The sequence below is a fragment of the Euprymna scolopes genome, chromosome 7 (assembly GCF_053919585.1).
Source record: "Euprymna scolopes isolate OS-2025 chromosome 7, ASM5391958v1, whole genome shotgun sequence".
Lineage (NCBI taxonomy): Eukaryota > Metazoa > Mollusca > Cephalopoda > Sepiida > Sepiolidae > Euprymna > Euprymna scolopes.
The window spans coordinates 52,359,009-52,377,476 of record NC_136488.1 but is presented as its reverse complement, the minus strand read 5'-3'; the positions used below and the strand labels follow the sequence as shown (position 1 = coordinate 52,377,476).

At 33.8% G+C, this 18,468-nt stretch overlaps 1 protein-coding gene across 1 annotated transcript; it reads right to left on the bottom strand.

The window, feature by feature from the left end:
- Window positions 1-699: 699 nt before the first annotated feature.
- LOC145280271 (uncharacterized) lies at window positions 700-1,071 on the bottom strand. The gene has a single exon (XM_080132044.1). It carries the CDS (start codon window positions 1,069-1,071, stop codon window positions 700-702), a length of 372 nt encoding a protein of 123 aa, XP_079988170.1.
- Between the last annotated feature and the right edge of the window lie 17,397 nt (window positions 1,072-18,468).

The window sequence follows — 18,468 nt, the reverse complement described above, 5'->3', positions numbered from 1 at the left end:
CTGAGAATATTTGCTTGGTCAGAATTATGCATGGCATTGCCTCAGTCCAAAGAAAATGAAATTTGAAGATTTTTCAATAGAGTTGCTGCAATACCTGTCCAAACAGAAGTACTCACAGCCACATTTCGAGCAATCAGATAACCATAAATCGTATTGGATAGAAAAGTTTTACCAGAACTGCCGGGTGCATCCACATAAAACAGTCGGTGCTTAGTATCTAATCCTATATCTATTACACTTACAGCGTTAATGACGCTATCAAATACATTTCTTTGCTCAATATTTAGTACACCAGGATTAACTTCTTGAATTTCTTCTACATATTGAATGACAGGATAGTCATTAATTGGTTCTGGCAGACCAAGCATCGCACTATTCATCCCATTTTCATTCAGAATCATGTTTATGTGCTGCAGAGCGATATTTTATGCATTATTATTATTATTATTATTATTATTATTATTATTATTATTATTATTATTATATTGGCGTAAAAGGTCCTATATCATAAGGTGTTTGTTATCATTCCAGAGTTGATTGTAAAGCATTTTGTGGTGTATTGAATAAACAAATCATTGCAAACATGTTAAGTCGCTGTCGTGGCATTTGATATAGAGCTGCCTAACTTAAAGCCATTTGTAGTTCGTTGTCATCTTCAAGCAGTTGTAATCGAATACAGGAATCCTTAAAGGTCGGCAATTATTCACCTCCTACAGTTTTCAAGTCATCAAAAGAAGTTGCACCTGGTACATGAAGAAGCATCCTTAAAAAGAATTTATCAGCATTTCTAGGACTGGCAGAGTGCATTCTTGTTACGATCTGGCGGATACGTTGTCTTCTGGTCCAGGTGCTGCTTTGCTTGTTGAATACATAATATTCAGGGATATCAATATAACGGTGGTCTCTTGCATCCATGTCACTTTGGTTACGTTTGAAACATGCAGTTAATTGCGTGTCGTGTCCTTCTGCACGGGCAGAAGCTTGTCTTTGTTCACCTGGCCTATAACAAACTTGTTGTTCATCAGGTAAATGGACGGCCAGTCGATAAACTGTGTGTGACTGACCATACATTTATATTCTAACAAACGCCAAAATGCTTCAGGCGGAGATACGTATCTACACGAAATATTTGCTTAATTTCATTATATTCATGTTCATTAGTTTCATTGTTATTTGTATTTATTTCCATCATTGCGCAATCATGTCCTTTATAGACATATTTGAAAAGATATTTAACACTTTTTACCGAGATACACACTTCTACATTAATGTGAGCACCATATTTTCTGAGTAAATATTTATTATATGGTACTACAACCCTGCAGCCAACCTCATGGAACCCCACTCTAACAGAATCTCCATTATTTCCGCGTCTTTATAGAGGATATCCAGAAACATTTGTAATGATACGACATAAGAAATTTCTTCTGACACTCTACCATACAGATTTATTTGGGATTAAATGCACCACAGGGTCCATGAATCATGAGCTTTTTCCCTAATTGTCTAAATTCTGGATCATGTTCTGATGGTAATTCAGCTGGAACAATATTATCAATTTGTTCTTTAGTTCTAATGTTATCTTTTGCACGCATCATGATTAGCATGTGACAATGTGGGAGACCTCGTTTGTGAAATTCAATTACATGTATCGCAGCAATAGCTATTCCAAGTACATGTCTGTCCTTTATGCCAATTATTAATTCATTGATATGTTTTTTTAAAAACTCATGCCAAGAAATCAGGTCTGTTCTGTGCATTTCCATGCGGCTGTAAGTTTTCGATTACTTCTAAGCATTTTAGATTGCAAGTATATGTTTTAAATAAATTAGGCCTTCCATATTTGCAAACTATTACCATTGCATCTTGATAGTATTGTTGCATATTTCGTGGGCTCCCTGTGATGGACGATGGTAAAATGACAAGTATTCCGGAATCTTCACTTTTAATATTTCTTGCAAGGTGATCCATCAAGCCTGAATACATTGCAACTCTTAGTTCTGCTTGATTTTCTGCAATGAATTTCAAACAACAACCTTCCACTTTAACATAAGCATCAGATATATATTGCTGAAATAGTTTTCCACCACTGTGTATTACACTTAACCCACCTCTTATCGATAAGCGATATGCATAAAATTCCTGCATGAAAACCTTGTTACGAACTCTGGTTTGCCTATTTTCTACACAAGGAATGTTTACATGCCTTCCAAATTCACCATAAGGAAAAAGAAGAGGGTAAATCATTGCGTCAAGTTGGTTAAATCTCTTTTATTTCCTTCAAACAATTCCTTTAGAATGATCGGATATTCTTCCAGGGGCCCAAGTGAAACTTTTCCATTATGACAGCAATTCAGAGACTCTCCCTAGAATCGGAGAGCCTCGCAGTGTTCACAAATAACATTCATTGGCCTAATATAGGATCTATCAGGATTTATAAATTGAACATTATCTGCATTATTTCTTCCTATGTTATTTCTAGTTCTCCTATTTTCAAGGTTCATCAATCGTTCTCCTTAGTCCAATAATTTCTTCTAACTCTCATCTGTTGTCTGTTGATGCTTCGTTGCTCTTTTTTTCTTCTTCTTCCATTGCATAGCTTCTTGTTCGCAACCGTTCTCTTAAAATTATAACAGATAAGTCAGACAAAATATAAAAAGGAATATTAATATTTACTTAATATAACTTTGCTATTTTACTTCCTTCTTATAAGAAAAATTGACAATAGGTTCCCCTCACATATTTACATCGAGCTTGTAATGTGGGGGTCAACAGAACTATTTGTAGCCATACCTATTAAATTGCCAAAAAATGCATTTATTTATCTTTTCGCTCCCCACACAGGGGAAACAACAGACCCAAAGGGGATATATCGACAATTTATTATTATTATTATTATTATTATTATTATTATTATTATTATCATTATTATTATTATTGTTATTATTATTATTATTATTATTATTATTATCTATATATTAATACGTGTGTGTTCTTTTGTGTGTCACGCTCACCGGCAAATTTCATTGGTTGAAATATACTTCCGGAATATACATTAATTTTGGAATACACATTTACGAACGCTCCAGGGCGGCATTCGATTAGCGTGTTCTCACCGCTATATTTGTTTTCAATTCTATAAAATTTAGGGTTTTATCTTTCTGCTAAATGCAAAAGTTGTTAAGAAATAATTTATTTTAATAATTTTTCCGTAGTAAAAACGATAACACGAATCTCTCGGCCGGTTGACACTATAAGTTTTTTTTCTAATTTAAAATATTTGGGACAAAAATTGATGCATCACTACAGTTCTATATTTTGTAATTGTTTGAGAGAGCGAGCGAGAGAGAGAGGAGAGGGGGGTTGGTGTTTTCGTTAATTAAAATATTATTGCTACTACTACATGTTCATGTAAACAAAAGCCAAGATGTCTATGTTATGAAACCTTGAACTTCATGAAAGGCTTGACCTTGCTAACAAAAAAGTGGCACATTATTAGCGAACCGAAACTGTTTTTTTACATAAAATATTTTTATAAAATATTAAACCTAAAAAATGTATATATTAAATGACAGTTCTTTTTTATAAATAAATTAGTTTTATTACCACGTTGTTTTAACTAAAATAGTTTCATGAAAAACAGTTTTTAGTACATAAAATATTTTAATAAAAACATTAAATGTAAAAAAAACATAAATCAGTAAAATACTAGTTGTTTTTTTTTCATAAATAAATTATTTTTGTTAACACATAGTTTTCAATAAAATATTTTTATAGTTGTTTCTTAAAGTGTGCCTTTGGTTTTCATTTTGCATCGTGCGTTTTGTATTTGATGTTCCAGCAATTCACTTTTTTTAGGTAATCGAGTTGACGGTTTTTTGAGCAGTCAATTACGGTCATCTTGGATTTGGTTCACGGACTTTGGTCACATTTAAAAAATTTTATTGCTGACAGAGAATTATTTTTTACGCTGGATACTTATTACACGGCCTTTATAGATTCCCATTTCCTGCTGAAGTGTGTTTTATTAATTTTCACCTACCGTGGTTGTTTACCTTCAACGAACGAAGAAAGCAGCGAAGACAGGCAGCCAGAGAACGACAAAATAGGAGGCGGGATCAGTTTACGGCGGATAAAAGAAAAGCCCAAAGAAATAGAAACACAACTGCGAAGAACAAGGAGTCAAATGTGCGAGGATGAAAGAAATGCATAGAATAATCGTAGTATAGAACTAATGCAGAGAAGAATGGCTCAAATAAATTAAGAAGAAAGAGAATTGTATATCACGCAACATTACACCCCATATTACAAGCTCGATGTAAATATGTGAGGGGAACCTATTGTCAAATTTTCTTATAAGACGGAAGTAAAGTAGGCAACTTATATTAAGTAAATATTAATATTCCTTTTTTTATTTTGTCTGACTTATCTCTTGTAAGTTTCCTTTTATATACATGTGATAGTATACCTTGTTTCATGAAAATGAAATAAATATTATCCCTATGACAATATTACAGATAAACTAAGTCTGGGACCGGTGTTGTCACATGCACCTAAGTATAAATTATGATACATGACAATGATATAGCTGTGGGACTAAGAAGAAAGATCTGAGTGTTATGATCGGCAGTTGGTTAACAGAGTGGACTCTGTTGGTATCCTACGAATATTGACTCCTTTTCTAATTCAGGGAACAAAACCACAGACGAAAAGCGGGTAAGTAAGCCTAATTTAAGACACGTCTCCAACACAGAAGAATCACAAGGAAACAGTAATGAACACAACAGCCACACAAAATGACATAGAAAGAAGTAGACTACAAACGAAAGCCGAACTAGAGGCTTCCGAAAACTAAAAGAAGAAATATGACTGCCCAGAAACTGAACAAACAATTGTAGATGAAGCCAGACAAATTTATAAAAGAGGCTCGAACTTATGGAAATTCGACTAAAATTAATAGATCAAGAACCTCAGTAGAGATTTAATTAAAGGAATAAACCCCTGGACAGTATCGCTCTTAAGGTAGTCTGTACTGTTCACAGAACTAAAAAAGAACATACACCTTGATCAGATGACGAGAAACTTAATGATAATGCACAATGCGTTACACCCAAAAGACGATACTTGCTGACTCCATGTGAAAAGGAGCGACGGAGAAAGGGGACGGATAAACGTAGAAAGCTTTGTAGAAGACACAAAAAGACTGGGAAAAGCAGATAAGTCATAACATAAAAAGATTGTAACCGTATCAAGAGACATCACCAACAATACAGAAAATGATGAATCCAGAGACAAAAAGACAAGAAAAAATCGGGAAAGGAAAGAGCTACACGGACGATTGATCAGATTAACAAAAGAAGAGAACCATCAAAAACCTACATCAAGCTACAAAAAGTACACATGAACAGAGAAACAGAATCGTTACTGACAGCTACACAGAACAACACAATTAGAACCGACCACATTAAAGCTTAAATTAATAAAACACACAAGAAAACAATGTAAATGTAGACTCTGTAGGCAAAGAAACGAAACGGTAAACAACATAATTAGTGAATGCACCAAACTAGTTGAAAAATGAATATAAGGACACCTACGACTACATGGGGAAAGTAAGTGCACTGGGAACTACACGTCGAACATGCTGATAAATGGTTTAAATGCAAACCGGAGACATTAGAGAAAGACGAAAACCATAAAATCATTTGGGATATGGAGATACAAATAGATTAACCAGACGTCATAATAATTAACAAAAGGGAAAGAAATTACCAAAGTGTAACCGCACCAAATAGTCGAAGTATCAAGGAAATTAGAAAAAAACAGGAAGAGAAAGCACAAACCAGACCTCGACTCGATTAGTACGGAGAGGAATGGGACTCTGTTGGGGCTTATTACCACTCAGATTTCAGTGTAAATTAATGACTCTACAGCGAAAAATCAATTGTAAACGGTTATTTCGATAATGCAAATTAAGTTGCAAATAGTATCTGAACAAATAGAGAGGACTAGAAATCTTAGAAGACTTTTTGTCACTCATACTTCAGGGAACACCACACGTTGCTCATAAAAAGAAGTATTTTATCATACTTGTGTGAAAACTCCTACTACTAATAATAATATGTATATGTGCATGTGTATGTGCGTGTATGTGTATATATATGTATATATATATATGTATATATATACAAATATATATATATTTATATGTATGTATGCGTATATATTTATACATGTATATGTATTGATAGTTCTTGAATCATTTACTATTAGATAAGTTATTAAAAATTACGTTAAATTTTTATTTTTAATTATCTTAAACTTCTCCATTCACATTTATTCTTTTATATTTAAAAACAATAAATTTTAAAATTTAATAATTCTTTTAAAGTTTATTATTTGATTATTTATTTATTTTTTATTTTTACTTAAATTTCCTTAAATTTGAAATATTTTCTTTGCCTTTATTTTAATTTTATTCTGAATTAATTTTAAATGAATATAGTCATGCTTTTTTTCATTATTTGTTGCCGTTAATTGTCGTATCTTTCCTTCAGAGGATTTCCATAACAACCCCTAACCCGCTAAACATACATATATACGCACGCGTGGCCGCACAAATACACACATAAACACACGCACACACTCTTTTCTCTCTCCCTCTCTTTCTCTCTCACACATATATACACACACTTACACACACACACACACTCATGCACTTACACACAGACGCGCGCGCGCTTTCTTCCCTCCATAATCTATTAACGTCGGTTTAATAGTTATATTTTTTTTAATTCTGATACTCTGAGTCTTAAACGCTCTTTTAACATTTTTTCCTTTGTTTGTTCACTTTGCATTGGTTCAGTTTTTCGTTGTCGCTGAAGAACTTACGCCGTTTTTTCCAACCTCTTATGGTTGATTCGGCGTAACGAAACCAATGGTACGACTTTGAAATATGTATATATAGTGTCATAATAAATATTGTATCTTCAGCTCTCACATCCACGATCGAGCACTTTATGGAATTTTTTCATCATCTCCTGACACTCTATATATATATATATATATATATATATATATATATATATATATATATATATGTGTGTGTGTGTGTGTGTGTGTTTGTGTGTGTGTAATATATATGTATATATATGCATATAAATATTATGTATATGTATGTGCGTATGTATATATGTATGTATGTATTATGTTCTCCTATCTCTGATTTAAAAAACCATAAAGCGGAAGACCATTACCCGCATTAATCTGGTCTGCAGTTTAATTTGTTGCTGGCTATCTTGCTCTTGCTTGTTGCTGGATCTCAACATTTTGAACCGAGAGAGAGACTAAGCTGTGGTACAAAGCTAAGACTCTGTAACATCATATTTGTATAGATACTCCCTCAGGCATTTGGGCTCATGGATTATAAATGTCTGAGGGAGTGGCACTCGTCTGACAAGACGTTGCAATCATCATGTATTATGTATGTATAGTGTGTTTATATCTGTGTATGTGTAATAGTATATATTGAAAATAACAGGACTACGAATTAAAACGGAAAAAGAAAAACTAATTACTACGGGGGAGAAAAAACAAACTGCACCCACTATCTTGACTGTTAGCGACTACGAACTACCGTGTAAGACCTATCTTCTAACTGCCCTTAAAGAAAATTAATTTTGAAGTACAATACTTGTTTGTTTTGTTTTGTTTTTTGTTTAATTTTTGTTTTGTTCCCGTCTTTGTACAGTCCGTGCACCAGAAACTACAGTCCTATAATCTGTTAAATTACAATGTGAAAAATACTTTCTGTACAACTGAGAAAACACATTTATCAGTCCCTTTATAATTACGGACTACTTCAAGAGGAACAAAAAGGATACCAACAATGGAAAAGGAGGAATACATGGCCTATTATACATAGACTAACAGATTCTGAAGGAGGTCAAATGTAGTAAAAAGAATTTAGCCATGGTATGGATAGACTATAAGAAAACATATGATAGAAAGCATGGATAATAGAATGCCTGAGAATGTACAATGTAATATACCTAATCTGATAGAAAATGCAATGAGAACATTGAGACTTAAACTGATAGCTGATTGGCAATATGTAACTGGAATCAAAATATAAAAACAGGTCATCCAAGGTGATTTCCTATCACCATTTATGTTCATTATAGTAATGATGCCCTTTAACAACATCCTAACAAAATGCCGAGCCGGATACAAATTCACTAACGCAGAAGAAAGAATGAAACACCCCATGTACATGGATGACCGTAAGCTGTTTGCAAAATCAAATACAGAACGTGAAACCCTAATAAACACGACCAGTATCTTAACCATGATATCCAAATTGAATTTGATGTGGAGTGCGCACTGTTTACCATGAGGAGAGAAAAACTAGAAATAACAGAAGGTATAATACTGCATAATTAGAAATGAGGGCACTAAGTGAACATGACAGTTATGAATACTTAAGAGTGATGGAAGCAGACTTCATCAAAGCAGCGGAAATGAAAAAAATAGAAAAGGAATACGTCAGTAGAACAAGAAAATTTATCAAAACTAAATACTCGAAATCTAATTAAAGGAATAAACACGTGGGTAGTGTACCTAATAGGATACTCTGGCCCGTTTATAAGCTGAACCAAAGAAGAACTCGGGAATCTTGACCAGAAACTAGGAAACTCATGACTATGTAAAATGCACTACACCCGAAGGATGATACTGAGTGATTATATATTAAAAGGAAAGACTGAGGAAGAGCTGATCTGTATAGAAGACTGTGTAAACAACACAGAATTAGAAATATATATAGTGTAGAACACCGAAAAAATAACTACTGTAACAAGAGACACAGAAGAAACAAACAAGATAGAAAAAGAGACGAGGAATAAGATGAAGGAAGAAAAATGGGGAAAAACCACTACATGGACGATTCATAAAGTGACAAAAGATGAGACTAACGAAAACACTTTAAAATGGAAAAAAAAGAAAACCTAAACAGGAAGGCTGAATCACTAACAACATCTGCGCAAGATAACGCAAGTAGAACCAACCGCATAAAACCAAGGATCGACAAGATACAAGAAAATAGCAAATGCAGACTCTGTGGACAAGGAGACGAAACAATAAACCACATAATTAGTAAATGCAGCAAACTAGCCGAAAAAGAATATGAAAACAGACACGATCAAGTAAGGAAGGTAGTACATTGGCAATTATGTAAACAATTGTATCTTGAACAGACAGACAAACCGTAACACAAACCGGCAGCAGTACTGGAAAATTAAAGTCACAAAATCCTATGGGACATGGAGATACAAATGGATTAACCCATCCAAGCAAGAAGATCGGATGTCATAATAGTTAACAAGAAGGAAAAGTCCTGCCAGATTGTAGATTTTGCCGTTCCAGCAGTCCACAGAGTGAAGATCAAGGAGACGGAGAAGCGGAGCAAAGACACGAAACTGGGCAGAGAGATCAAACAGGTCAAAGGGATATGGAAAAATGAAGAAAGTAAAAATAACACCGCTAATAGTAGAAGCGTTAGGAACGAGATCGAAAAACTAAAAAAAAAAAAGAATGGGAGAGATTGGAAAGGAACATAAAATGGAATCATGAAACTGTAAAATTGTAAGAGACCGCCCCCCTCTTTTTTGTAAGTGTCACAATAAATGTGCACCACGCCAAATAATGAGGGTCAAAAAGTATAGAATGACCGAGGAGAGAAATCACTAGCAAGACCTCCGCTGGATGAGTGCAAAGAGGACTGGGGCCCTGGGAAGACTTATTGCCACCCAAATTCCAGCGAAGATGAATAGTCGCTGCCAACGAAAAACCAATAGTAAGCGGCTGTTGCGATAACGCAAATTCTTTTGCAAAGCTTGTCGAAAGAGTTGGAGAGTACTGGAAATTATGAGAGACTTGTTGATACTCAGAGTCCAGGAAACATTTAAAGTTGTTCTCCAAGAGCAATCTTTGTTGATGGCTTGTGTGACTACTACTCCTAGTAAGTAAATGATAATACATAATGAGCGCTAGAAACAATATTGAAGACTTAAAAAATATAGAATGGGAGAAATTTGAATCAGAGGGATGGCTGAAAAGATACAACGGATAAGGATAACGAAAACTGCAGAAATATTAAGGAAAACTTTTGAAGAGACACACACGAGCTACAGCCACAAACTGGGCATAACGCACAAAGGAATATCACATGGAATCATAAAAACTGAAACTGTGTCCTTGCTTTCCGCCACTCCTCTTTGTGTATGTGTGTGTGTGTGCGTGTGTGTCACTATAAACTGGCATCACACCAAGTAAGTGAGGAGAGGCAAGGAGGGTGGAAAGAGGAGAGGAAGCACTGACCAGACCTCCGCTTGGTGAGTGCAAAGAAGACTGGGAACTTGGGAACGCTTATTGCCACCAAAATTCTAATGAAAACCAATGGTAATTGCCAACGAGAAACAATGGTAAGCGGCTGTTACGATAACGCAAATTCAACTGCAAAGTTTATCGAAAGGTAGAGAGTATTGGACACCTGGGAAGACTTGTTATTACTCAAACTCCAGAGAACTCCACAAGTTTTTTTCAAAAAGAAAGTTTGTATAATGGCTTGTATGACTACTCCAAATAAGTAAATAATAATAAATGGCAAACATACCATATAGTAGATTTTGTAGTTCCAGCCGGTCACGAGGTTAGGTAGAAGGAGACAGATCTTAGCAAATACATTGAGCTTGCTATACAATTTTAGCATTGAAAGTTTTTTCACATTTTCAAATAATCCTTCCGATATTGGAATCAAATAGTTTTACTGTTAGTCTGTGTCCTCTCTTGCTTTCTAATGGGTTACGTGTATTTATCTTTCTTATCCTTCAACTCCAACATGCTATCTGTTGGGATGTCGAAATCGCTAAGGAGTTTTAGAGACTATTATTTTCATTCACAATAATTGTTAACATTTGTGTATGTATATCTATAATATAAAGATGAACGCCTGTGTGTGTCTGGTCACGAATAGGCTCATATATGGTTGGCTATTATAGAAAACTGATTATATATAATGATAGAAGATGTATCGAGACACAGGAATGGGTATGTTTGATCTGGCAGAACGGTGGGTCATAAAAATTGTGAGGTCTGCGTTCACGCCTGGTCCACAAAGTATGGAAATAAAAAATTAAAAAATTTAAAAAAAAAACGTTTACAAGTGTTTTTGATATAGATGTACATAAGAATACTTTGATAAGTATGTTTTAACTTAAATAGGGATGGTATAATAAAATTGTGGGGTCTGCGTTCGCCCCTGGCCTCCATAGAATAGAAATACGCACAAACTTTAATAAAGACTTTTCATATCTATCAGCGTAAGTATACTTTGATAATTATGTTTCAGTTTGAAGAAATATGGTATAATAAAATTATGGGGTGTTCGTTCGCACCTGACCTCCATAGAATAGAAATATGTCACAACGTTTAACAAGTTTTTTTGTATATAGATCCACAGAATATTGTGATAAGTGTTTCAGTGTGAACAGGTATGGTATAATCAATTATGGGGTTTATCTATTTTATTTTTACTTTCATCATATTTGGTTTGGTTTTGATACCCCCAAATTCGAAGCTATCTCTTTACAATCCTTCCTTTTCATAACCTATGATACTTTCATAAATCAGAGTCAATTTTCTGTAGGCTGTTTTTGAACCCAGTCAACGACGGGTACTTTTGTTAGCATATATATATATATATATATATATATATATATTTGTATGCATATATATGTATATATGTATATATGTATATATATATATATTCGTATGTGTGTATATATACATATATATATTTGTATATATATATGTATATATGTGCATATACACATGTATGTATATGTGTGTATGTGTTTATATATATATATATATATATATATATATATATATATATATATATATATATACGTAACATTTATCCGTATCTTTAAAATCTAGTTGATTAAAAAGCTGGGAGTTGACGCGCACAGCTAAATTCTGTCTATTTTATATTTCTTTTGACAAAGTCATGGTTGTAATAAGTCATTTGGTAAAGCTTGCTGAATTTGGTCATGATGTACTGTTATGTCTTGTCTTTTTCTATTTGTATTATTTAGTCTCTTTTCCACAGAGTCTACATTTTTGTTTTATTTAGCTTATATTTAGCTTTAGTGTTAAGTTCATAAATTATTCATCGCTCATGCATTTTTACCTAGATACTATTTTTAGTATGACAGACCACATGAGCCTATTCTCATATTACTTTATTATTAAGCTACTAAATGCATTCGCCATATAGTTTATTTATTTTGATATTCATTTTAAATTACAATATAAAGTTTTAAATTAAAATCAGCGCAGATGAAATTATTGCTACATTTGCTTATTTTAACATTTAAATTAAAAAGAAAAACAATGAAAATAAAAACGTAATTTACTTATCTGAATAGCTAGTAAAGTAAATACAATAATTTGAATTGAATACGCGACAACTATTTGCAAACTTCCATAATATTTTTTCTTCTCAAATTAGCTTTCTGTATTTCCTTGATAATGTATATTTAGAATTTCGAAATATAGGTAAAGCTCTGAAAGTCATAATAAAACAACTTTTTTATTTTTATTTTTTTATTACATTTTCACTCCAACCAAGGCACATTGCCACTGTGGTGTAGGGGGCTACTATCAGGGAAAACAACTACTGGGGTACTTTGTAGGGATTTGGGCAGCAAGATGTTGGTTCACGTTGCACTTGAACTTCTGCATGTCAGTACAGTTGGGGAAGCAGTGACCTGGAATGGAATTCCAAAGTCTAGCGGTTCTGGGGAAGATACTACCCGGAGTAGAAAGATATTTTACATCTAGGGGATCTCTACAGTGTGGGATGGGATTTTGCAGCTTGTCGGGTCTGTCGAGGGTGTTCACGTCGTAGGGGCACGAGTGGCTTGCAGTTCATCAGAGCATTCACCATTAAAATACTTGTAAAACAGGCAGAGGGATGCAACGTTTCGTCGATGGGACGGGGGCTGAGCTTAGATGCCAGTTTAGGGCCTATTCAGATTTGCGACTCTCTTTTGAACCCTGTCAAGGAGCGAGAGACTAGTAGCCGATGCACCAGCCCAAATATGACAGCAATACTCCATACATGGGCGAATGGTTGCCTTATAGAGGTACAGGATACTTTCGGGTGTTAGTAGTTTTCTAGCACGGTAGAGAGAGCCCACCTTCCTTGCAGCAGCCCTGGCAATGCCCTCGATGTAATTGTTCCAGCTCATGTTTCCTGTGAACGTTAGGCCAAGGAGCTTGAAAGACGTACTCTCAGATAAAGAGTCGTTGGCCATTGCTATAGGTGGTAGAGAAGGTTTCTTGTAATTATTGAATGAAACCAGTTAGTCTTGGCGGCATTGAACGTGACCATCTACTTTTGTCCCCATTCCACTACTGATTGGAGGTCATCCTCTAGTGTTTCTGTCATTACTTTAGATATATGTTCATTTGTTTTCCTGTCGTGCCTGCTATAGAGTGTGGTGTCATCAGCATATATACCCATCTCAGAAGCAATTTTGTCGGGGAGGTTATTTATGAATATCAGGAACAGTAGAGGTCCAAGGATAGATCCCTGGGACACTCCCGCATTTATATCATATTGTTTAGATGTACGGCCGTCGAGGACAACCTGGATTTTTCTCTTATCTAAGAAGGATTTAATTATGTTAAGTATTCTACCAGTGATACCGTATGATCTAATCTTCCTGAGGAGACCCTCATGCCATACCCTGTCAAAAAGCCTTAGATATATCTAGAGCTACCGCTCTGCCCTCTCCCGCTTTGTCCAGTGAATGGTATATGCGTTCAGAGATTACAGTGAGGATGTCTGCTGTGGAACGGGCTTGTCTAAATCCATATTGTTGGTCGGTCAGAAGTTTAGCATCTGTAAGGTGCTGGACTAGAGCTTGGTTAATTATCGTCTCAAATATTTTGGCAAAAAGTAGGAGGAGGCTTATAGGGCGATAATTTAATGGGTCAGTCCTTTCGCCAGAATTCTTTAATAATTTATGGCGGCAGACTCTCTGTTGAATATGTTAAGTTTATGAAACTGGGTTAGAACTAAAAACTATACAAAATACTGTTAGAAACCCACAGAATATATATTAGCATGACATAAGCTGACATATATTCGGTGGATTTCTGACAGTATTGGGTATAGTTTCTTAGTTTTAACTCATTTTGCCAAACTTAACGTAATCAACAGCGAGTTCGCCGCCATTTGTATTTTTCAAATACATCGATAAAAACTGTACATTTTTCGAGCCGAATAAACGTTAATTAAATAAAAACACAAAAAAATTATCCAGTTAAGTAGAAGAGTAACTTATCTTGCCGTTGATAAAATTTATTTGTTATATATTTGATTTTGTTTGTTTTTTGTGTTTATTTTTACAACATTTTGAATCTATAAGTATAGTGATACAAACTAAAAGAGGGTATTTTTCTGTTTCTTTTTTTTTAATTTGTTGACAAACAGTAATTTGTAAATTTGGTATTTATGTATTTTGGTACCGCGCTATTTTTAAATAGTTCTTCAAATTAAATTTAAATTTCATGATATCTTTTTTATATATAAATTTTTAGTTGAAAGCACCAAATAGTTACAAAACACATTTCCCTCCGCATGGTAAGAATGGATTTTAAAATACGGTATTATTTCATCAATGCATATATACCGTAAATTTTCTTGGAAAAACCTTTTCGGTACTTTCACCTAACAATTTAGGGTTTTAATAAGAAAAACGGCATTCATATATTCTTATATAAAAACAACATTTGTTTACAAAAGAAAAACGTGTACTGCCAATTTTGTTAAAAAAAAGTGTTCTTAAAAAAAGACAAAAAAAACTTTAACCTAATAATTTACGGTAAAAACAACATTAATCGGTTGACGTACACGAATCGGACCTCCATTGTCAAGTAGGCACCGGCTACAAAGTTGAATGCGACGTTAACGTTGTTAGTCCAAGTTAAATTCGAATTTTATATCTTTTTTTTAATAAATTGTTAGTTGAAAGCAGAGAATAGTTACAAAACATCCTCTTTTCCCCACGGTAAGAAGGCTGAAACATAATAAGGTTATTATTTCAGCACGTTACTAAAATGAATATGTACCGAAAATTTTCTTGGAAAAAACTTTTCTTTACTTTCACCTACCAATGTATAGTTTTAATAAAAAGAATTCATATTTTCGTATGTAACAACAACTTCTATTTACAACAAAAAAAAAAACAAAAAAACGTGTACTACCAATTTTGTTAAAAAATATTTTTTTTTTACAACAAATGTGGTTTTGTTAAGGTTCTGTACGTCTTTGTTTACTTCCAATTTCTGATTCGACTTTAATATGTTTCAACTAAAAACACACCTTCTGGAAGCATTTTTGTTTTTTACCTAATATAACAAACCACTATATTTTTCAGCACAGTAACATAGGTACTTAAGTGGTAAAAAAATCGACCGGAAAAGCGGGAAATTGTTCTAGAAAAAGCTCAAAATGCGTAAAAACGAACAAAATATAAATAAATTAATTCTTAAATAAAAAAAGACAATATGGCAAAATTCGATTATGGATTACTTTCATCATTGTATTTGGCACTTGAGGTTCGACTCGTGTACGTCAGGTCATTAATTAAGAAAAACAACTTCTGTTTGCTGAAATAATAATGGCAAATCCTTCTTAAGTATCATTCGTCGACATCTTCTCTTTAAGCGTCCACATGTGGAAAAATGACGAAGCAATAAATTTCGCGTCTCTCGCTTTTGGGATTAAGTCAATCGGCACTCCTCTTATGCTAGTGTTTGCTTTTGCATAACATAGAAACGTTTGCCGATAACAAACGATTTCGAAAAAAATATTTTTTTCTTAATATTTTAATATTTGTCCGTTTAAGTATATAAAACACTATTGGATTAGCTAAAAACCTGTCGCAAGATGTGAAGAAAACCGGGTCTGTAGTTTTTTAGTTTATCGAAAACAAACATACCAAGTGTTTCATTTATATATATATATATATATATATATATATATATATATATATATATATAACTACTTAATTTACTCACATAAAATTGATATACGAAAGTATAGATTTATGCGCAAACTTTAAGTATTTACTTCAAAGGTGCTCAATACGTAGGTAGCGCTAGTTAGTAAGTTATAAGCATAAGCCTGAAGAGTCCTAGAGTGGATGAAACGCGGAATATTCAGTGTAGCTTAATCGCCACATACATTTGATAACTTTATATATATATATATATATATATATATATATATATATATATATATATGCAGACATGACAGAAAAGAGTAAACACCCATAGAAACAGTTTATTTCAAATAAACATATTTTATAGAACAAAATAAAAATTAAATGGTCACAAACTTAATAGCTAACACTTGGTTGACGTTCCCTTGCTGTTTTTAATGCTTAGACTTTTCAAGGAAGCGCATTGATCAGTTTGTGAATATAATCTTGAAGAATATCTTGCTATGTCTGGCGCAATAATGCTAAAAGTTCAGACTTAGAAGATAGCTTCCTTTCCTTCTTGAAAATGGTTCCGGTCTAATATGCCCCAAAGTTTTTCAATCAGGTTCATGTCCAGGGACTGACTTACCCATGGAACTTTATTAATACCATTTTGGCTCGACCAATGTTGTGTCGCTCTAGCAAAGTGACAAGGAGCTCCGTCTTTCATGCATAAGGGGTTAAATTAGTTCATATCACCACTTGAATATATTGGCAGGAGTCCTTCATGTAATATTGAAACATAGTTAACAGAACTGATATTTCTTTTGCACTCCACCAAGTCTGAGCAATCATCACTCCAAATTGTACCCCATACCATAACCAAGAACCGCCATGTTTCAGCGTTGGCTGCATTTTTTTTTAAGTTTAACTCTTGCTGAAACAGGGCCATGCCCATATAGTTCCACGGTCTGGAAAGAATGCAAATCGTGACTCATCAGAGAAAATGACATTGGTCTCAAAGTTCATAGGTCTCTCCACCATCATCACGAACCCAATCTTTTCTGCGCTTCATATTAGCAGGACAAAGAAGAGGTTTCCTTTCTCGTAACTTTACCATAGTAGCCTAGCTTGTGAAGATCCCTGAAAGCTGTTCTGGGACTGACACCGGGTTGTATTGCAATGTCAGAGGGTTTGCACCAAGGATCCTCTTCAATATTTTTATTTCACAAAAATCAAGGTTTTTTAGAAGGTCCGGTGCGACCTGGATGAGGTTTTGTGCACTCTTTGTCCTCTTTCGTGTTGTGAATTGTACGATCACTATTAACAGTAGAAAAGGGTGTTGATAGATATTTTGCTATTTTGCGTTGACTAAGACCACCTTTATATTGACCCACGATTCGTCCCTGCAGAAATTATGCTAGGTCTGATGCTCATTTGGTTCGTTGCAGGCTTCAATGCTGTTAGATGCAATTTTAACGAGATGCTGTAAATTATTTCAGACCTGTTCTTATCTGTAAATATAAACAAGTATAGATTAATCTAAGGAAACAAATTATCTTCGTGTCTATCCTTTCCTGTTATGTCTGTATATATGACGATACAAAAGAGAATAAGAGAGGGAATTGTTTTTCTTTGTTCTTCTCCCATAGCGAAATCGTACATTTTCGGCAACTACTCTTGAATTTTTCAACTAGATATAATATTCTGAGAATCAGTTTAGAAATGGCGTTATTTTAAAAAGAAACACCTGCCAAAATAACGATTGTGTTTTTATATATTGGTATTATGCGTTTTGTGTGTGTGTGTTTTTTGTTGTTTTTTTCTTTTTGCGTAGCTTGCATTCGTTTATATAGATTTGAAAATACATTTTATAATGCTTCTTCCCGAATACTTCTGTTGTTCGATGTCATTTTAGGAAATGAAAAACAGATACAAGTCTCTAACAGATTGTTTCCATTAGATGTACTGTTTGCTATATTCTACTGGCTTTATATATATATATATATATATATATATATATATATATATATATATATATATATATATATATATATATATATATATATACTAGCAGGCGACCCGGCATTCGCCGGTCGTAAAATACGCTTAAATATGATATTTTGATTGATGCAGGTTTCATATTTATTAATATATTATATTTTATCGAAGATATAATAATGATTTTAAAAGTTAAAGAAATGATTCGGGCGACATCACCTAGAATCGAAACCAAAACGTTTACCTTATAATTATTTTTTTCCTTTTGCATTAATGTCTGACCGATGAAGGCATGTTTGCTGCAAGGCTGAAAATTGAAACATGAACATTTAGCTACTACGTTATGCATGCATATTCGTAATACTGTCAAACCCCCTTTCACCTGGAAAATTTCATCTTTTTTAATTTTCAC

Coding starts and splice junctions, on each gene's coding strand:
- LOC145280271 (XM_080132044.1), bottom strand. CDS start 1,071: ATGTATGGTCAGTCACACACAGTTTATCGACTGGCCGTCCATTTACCT.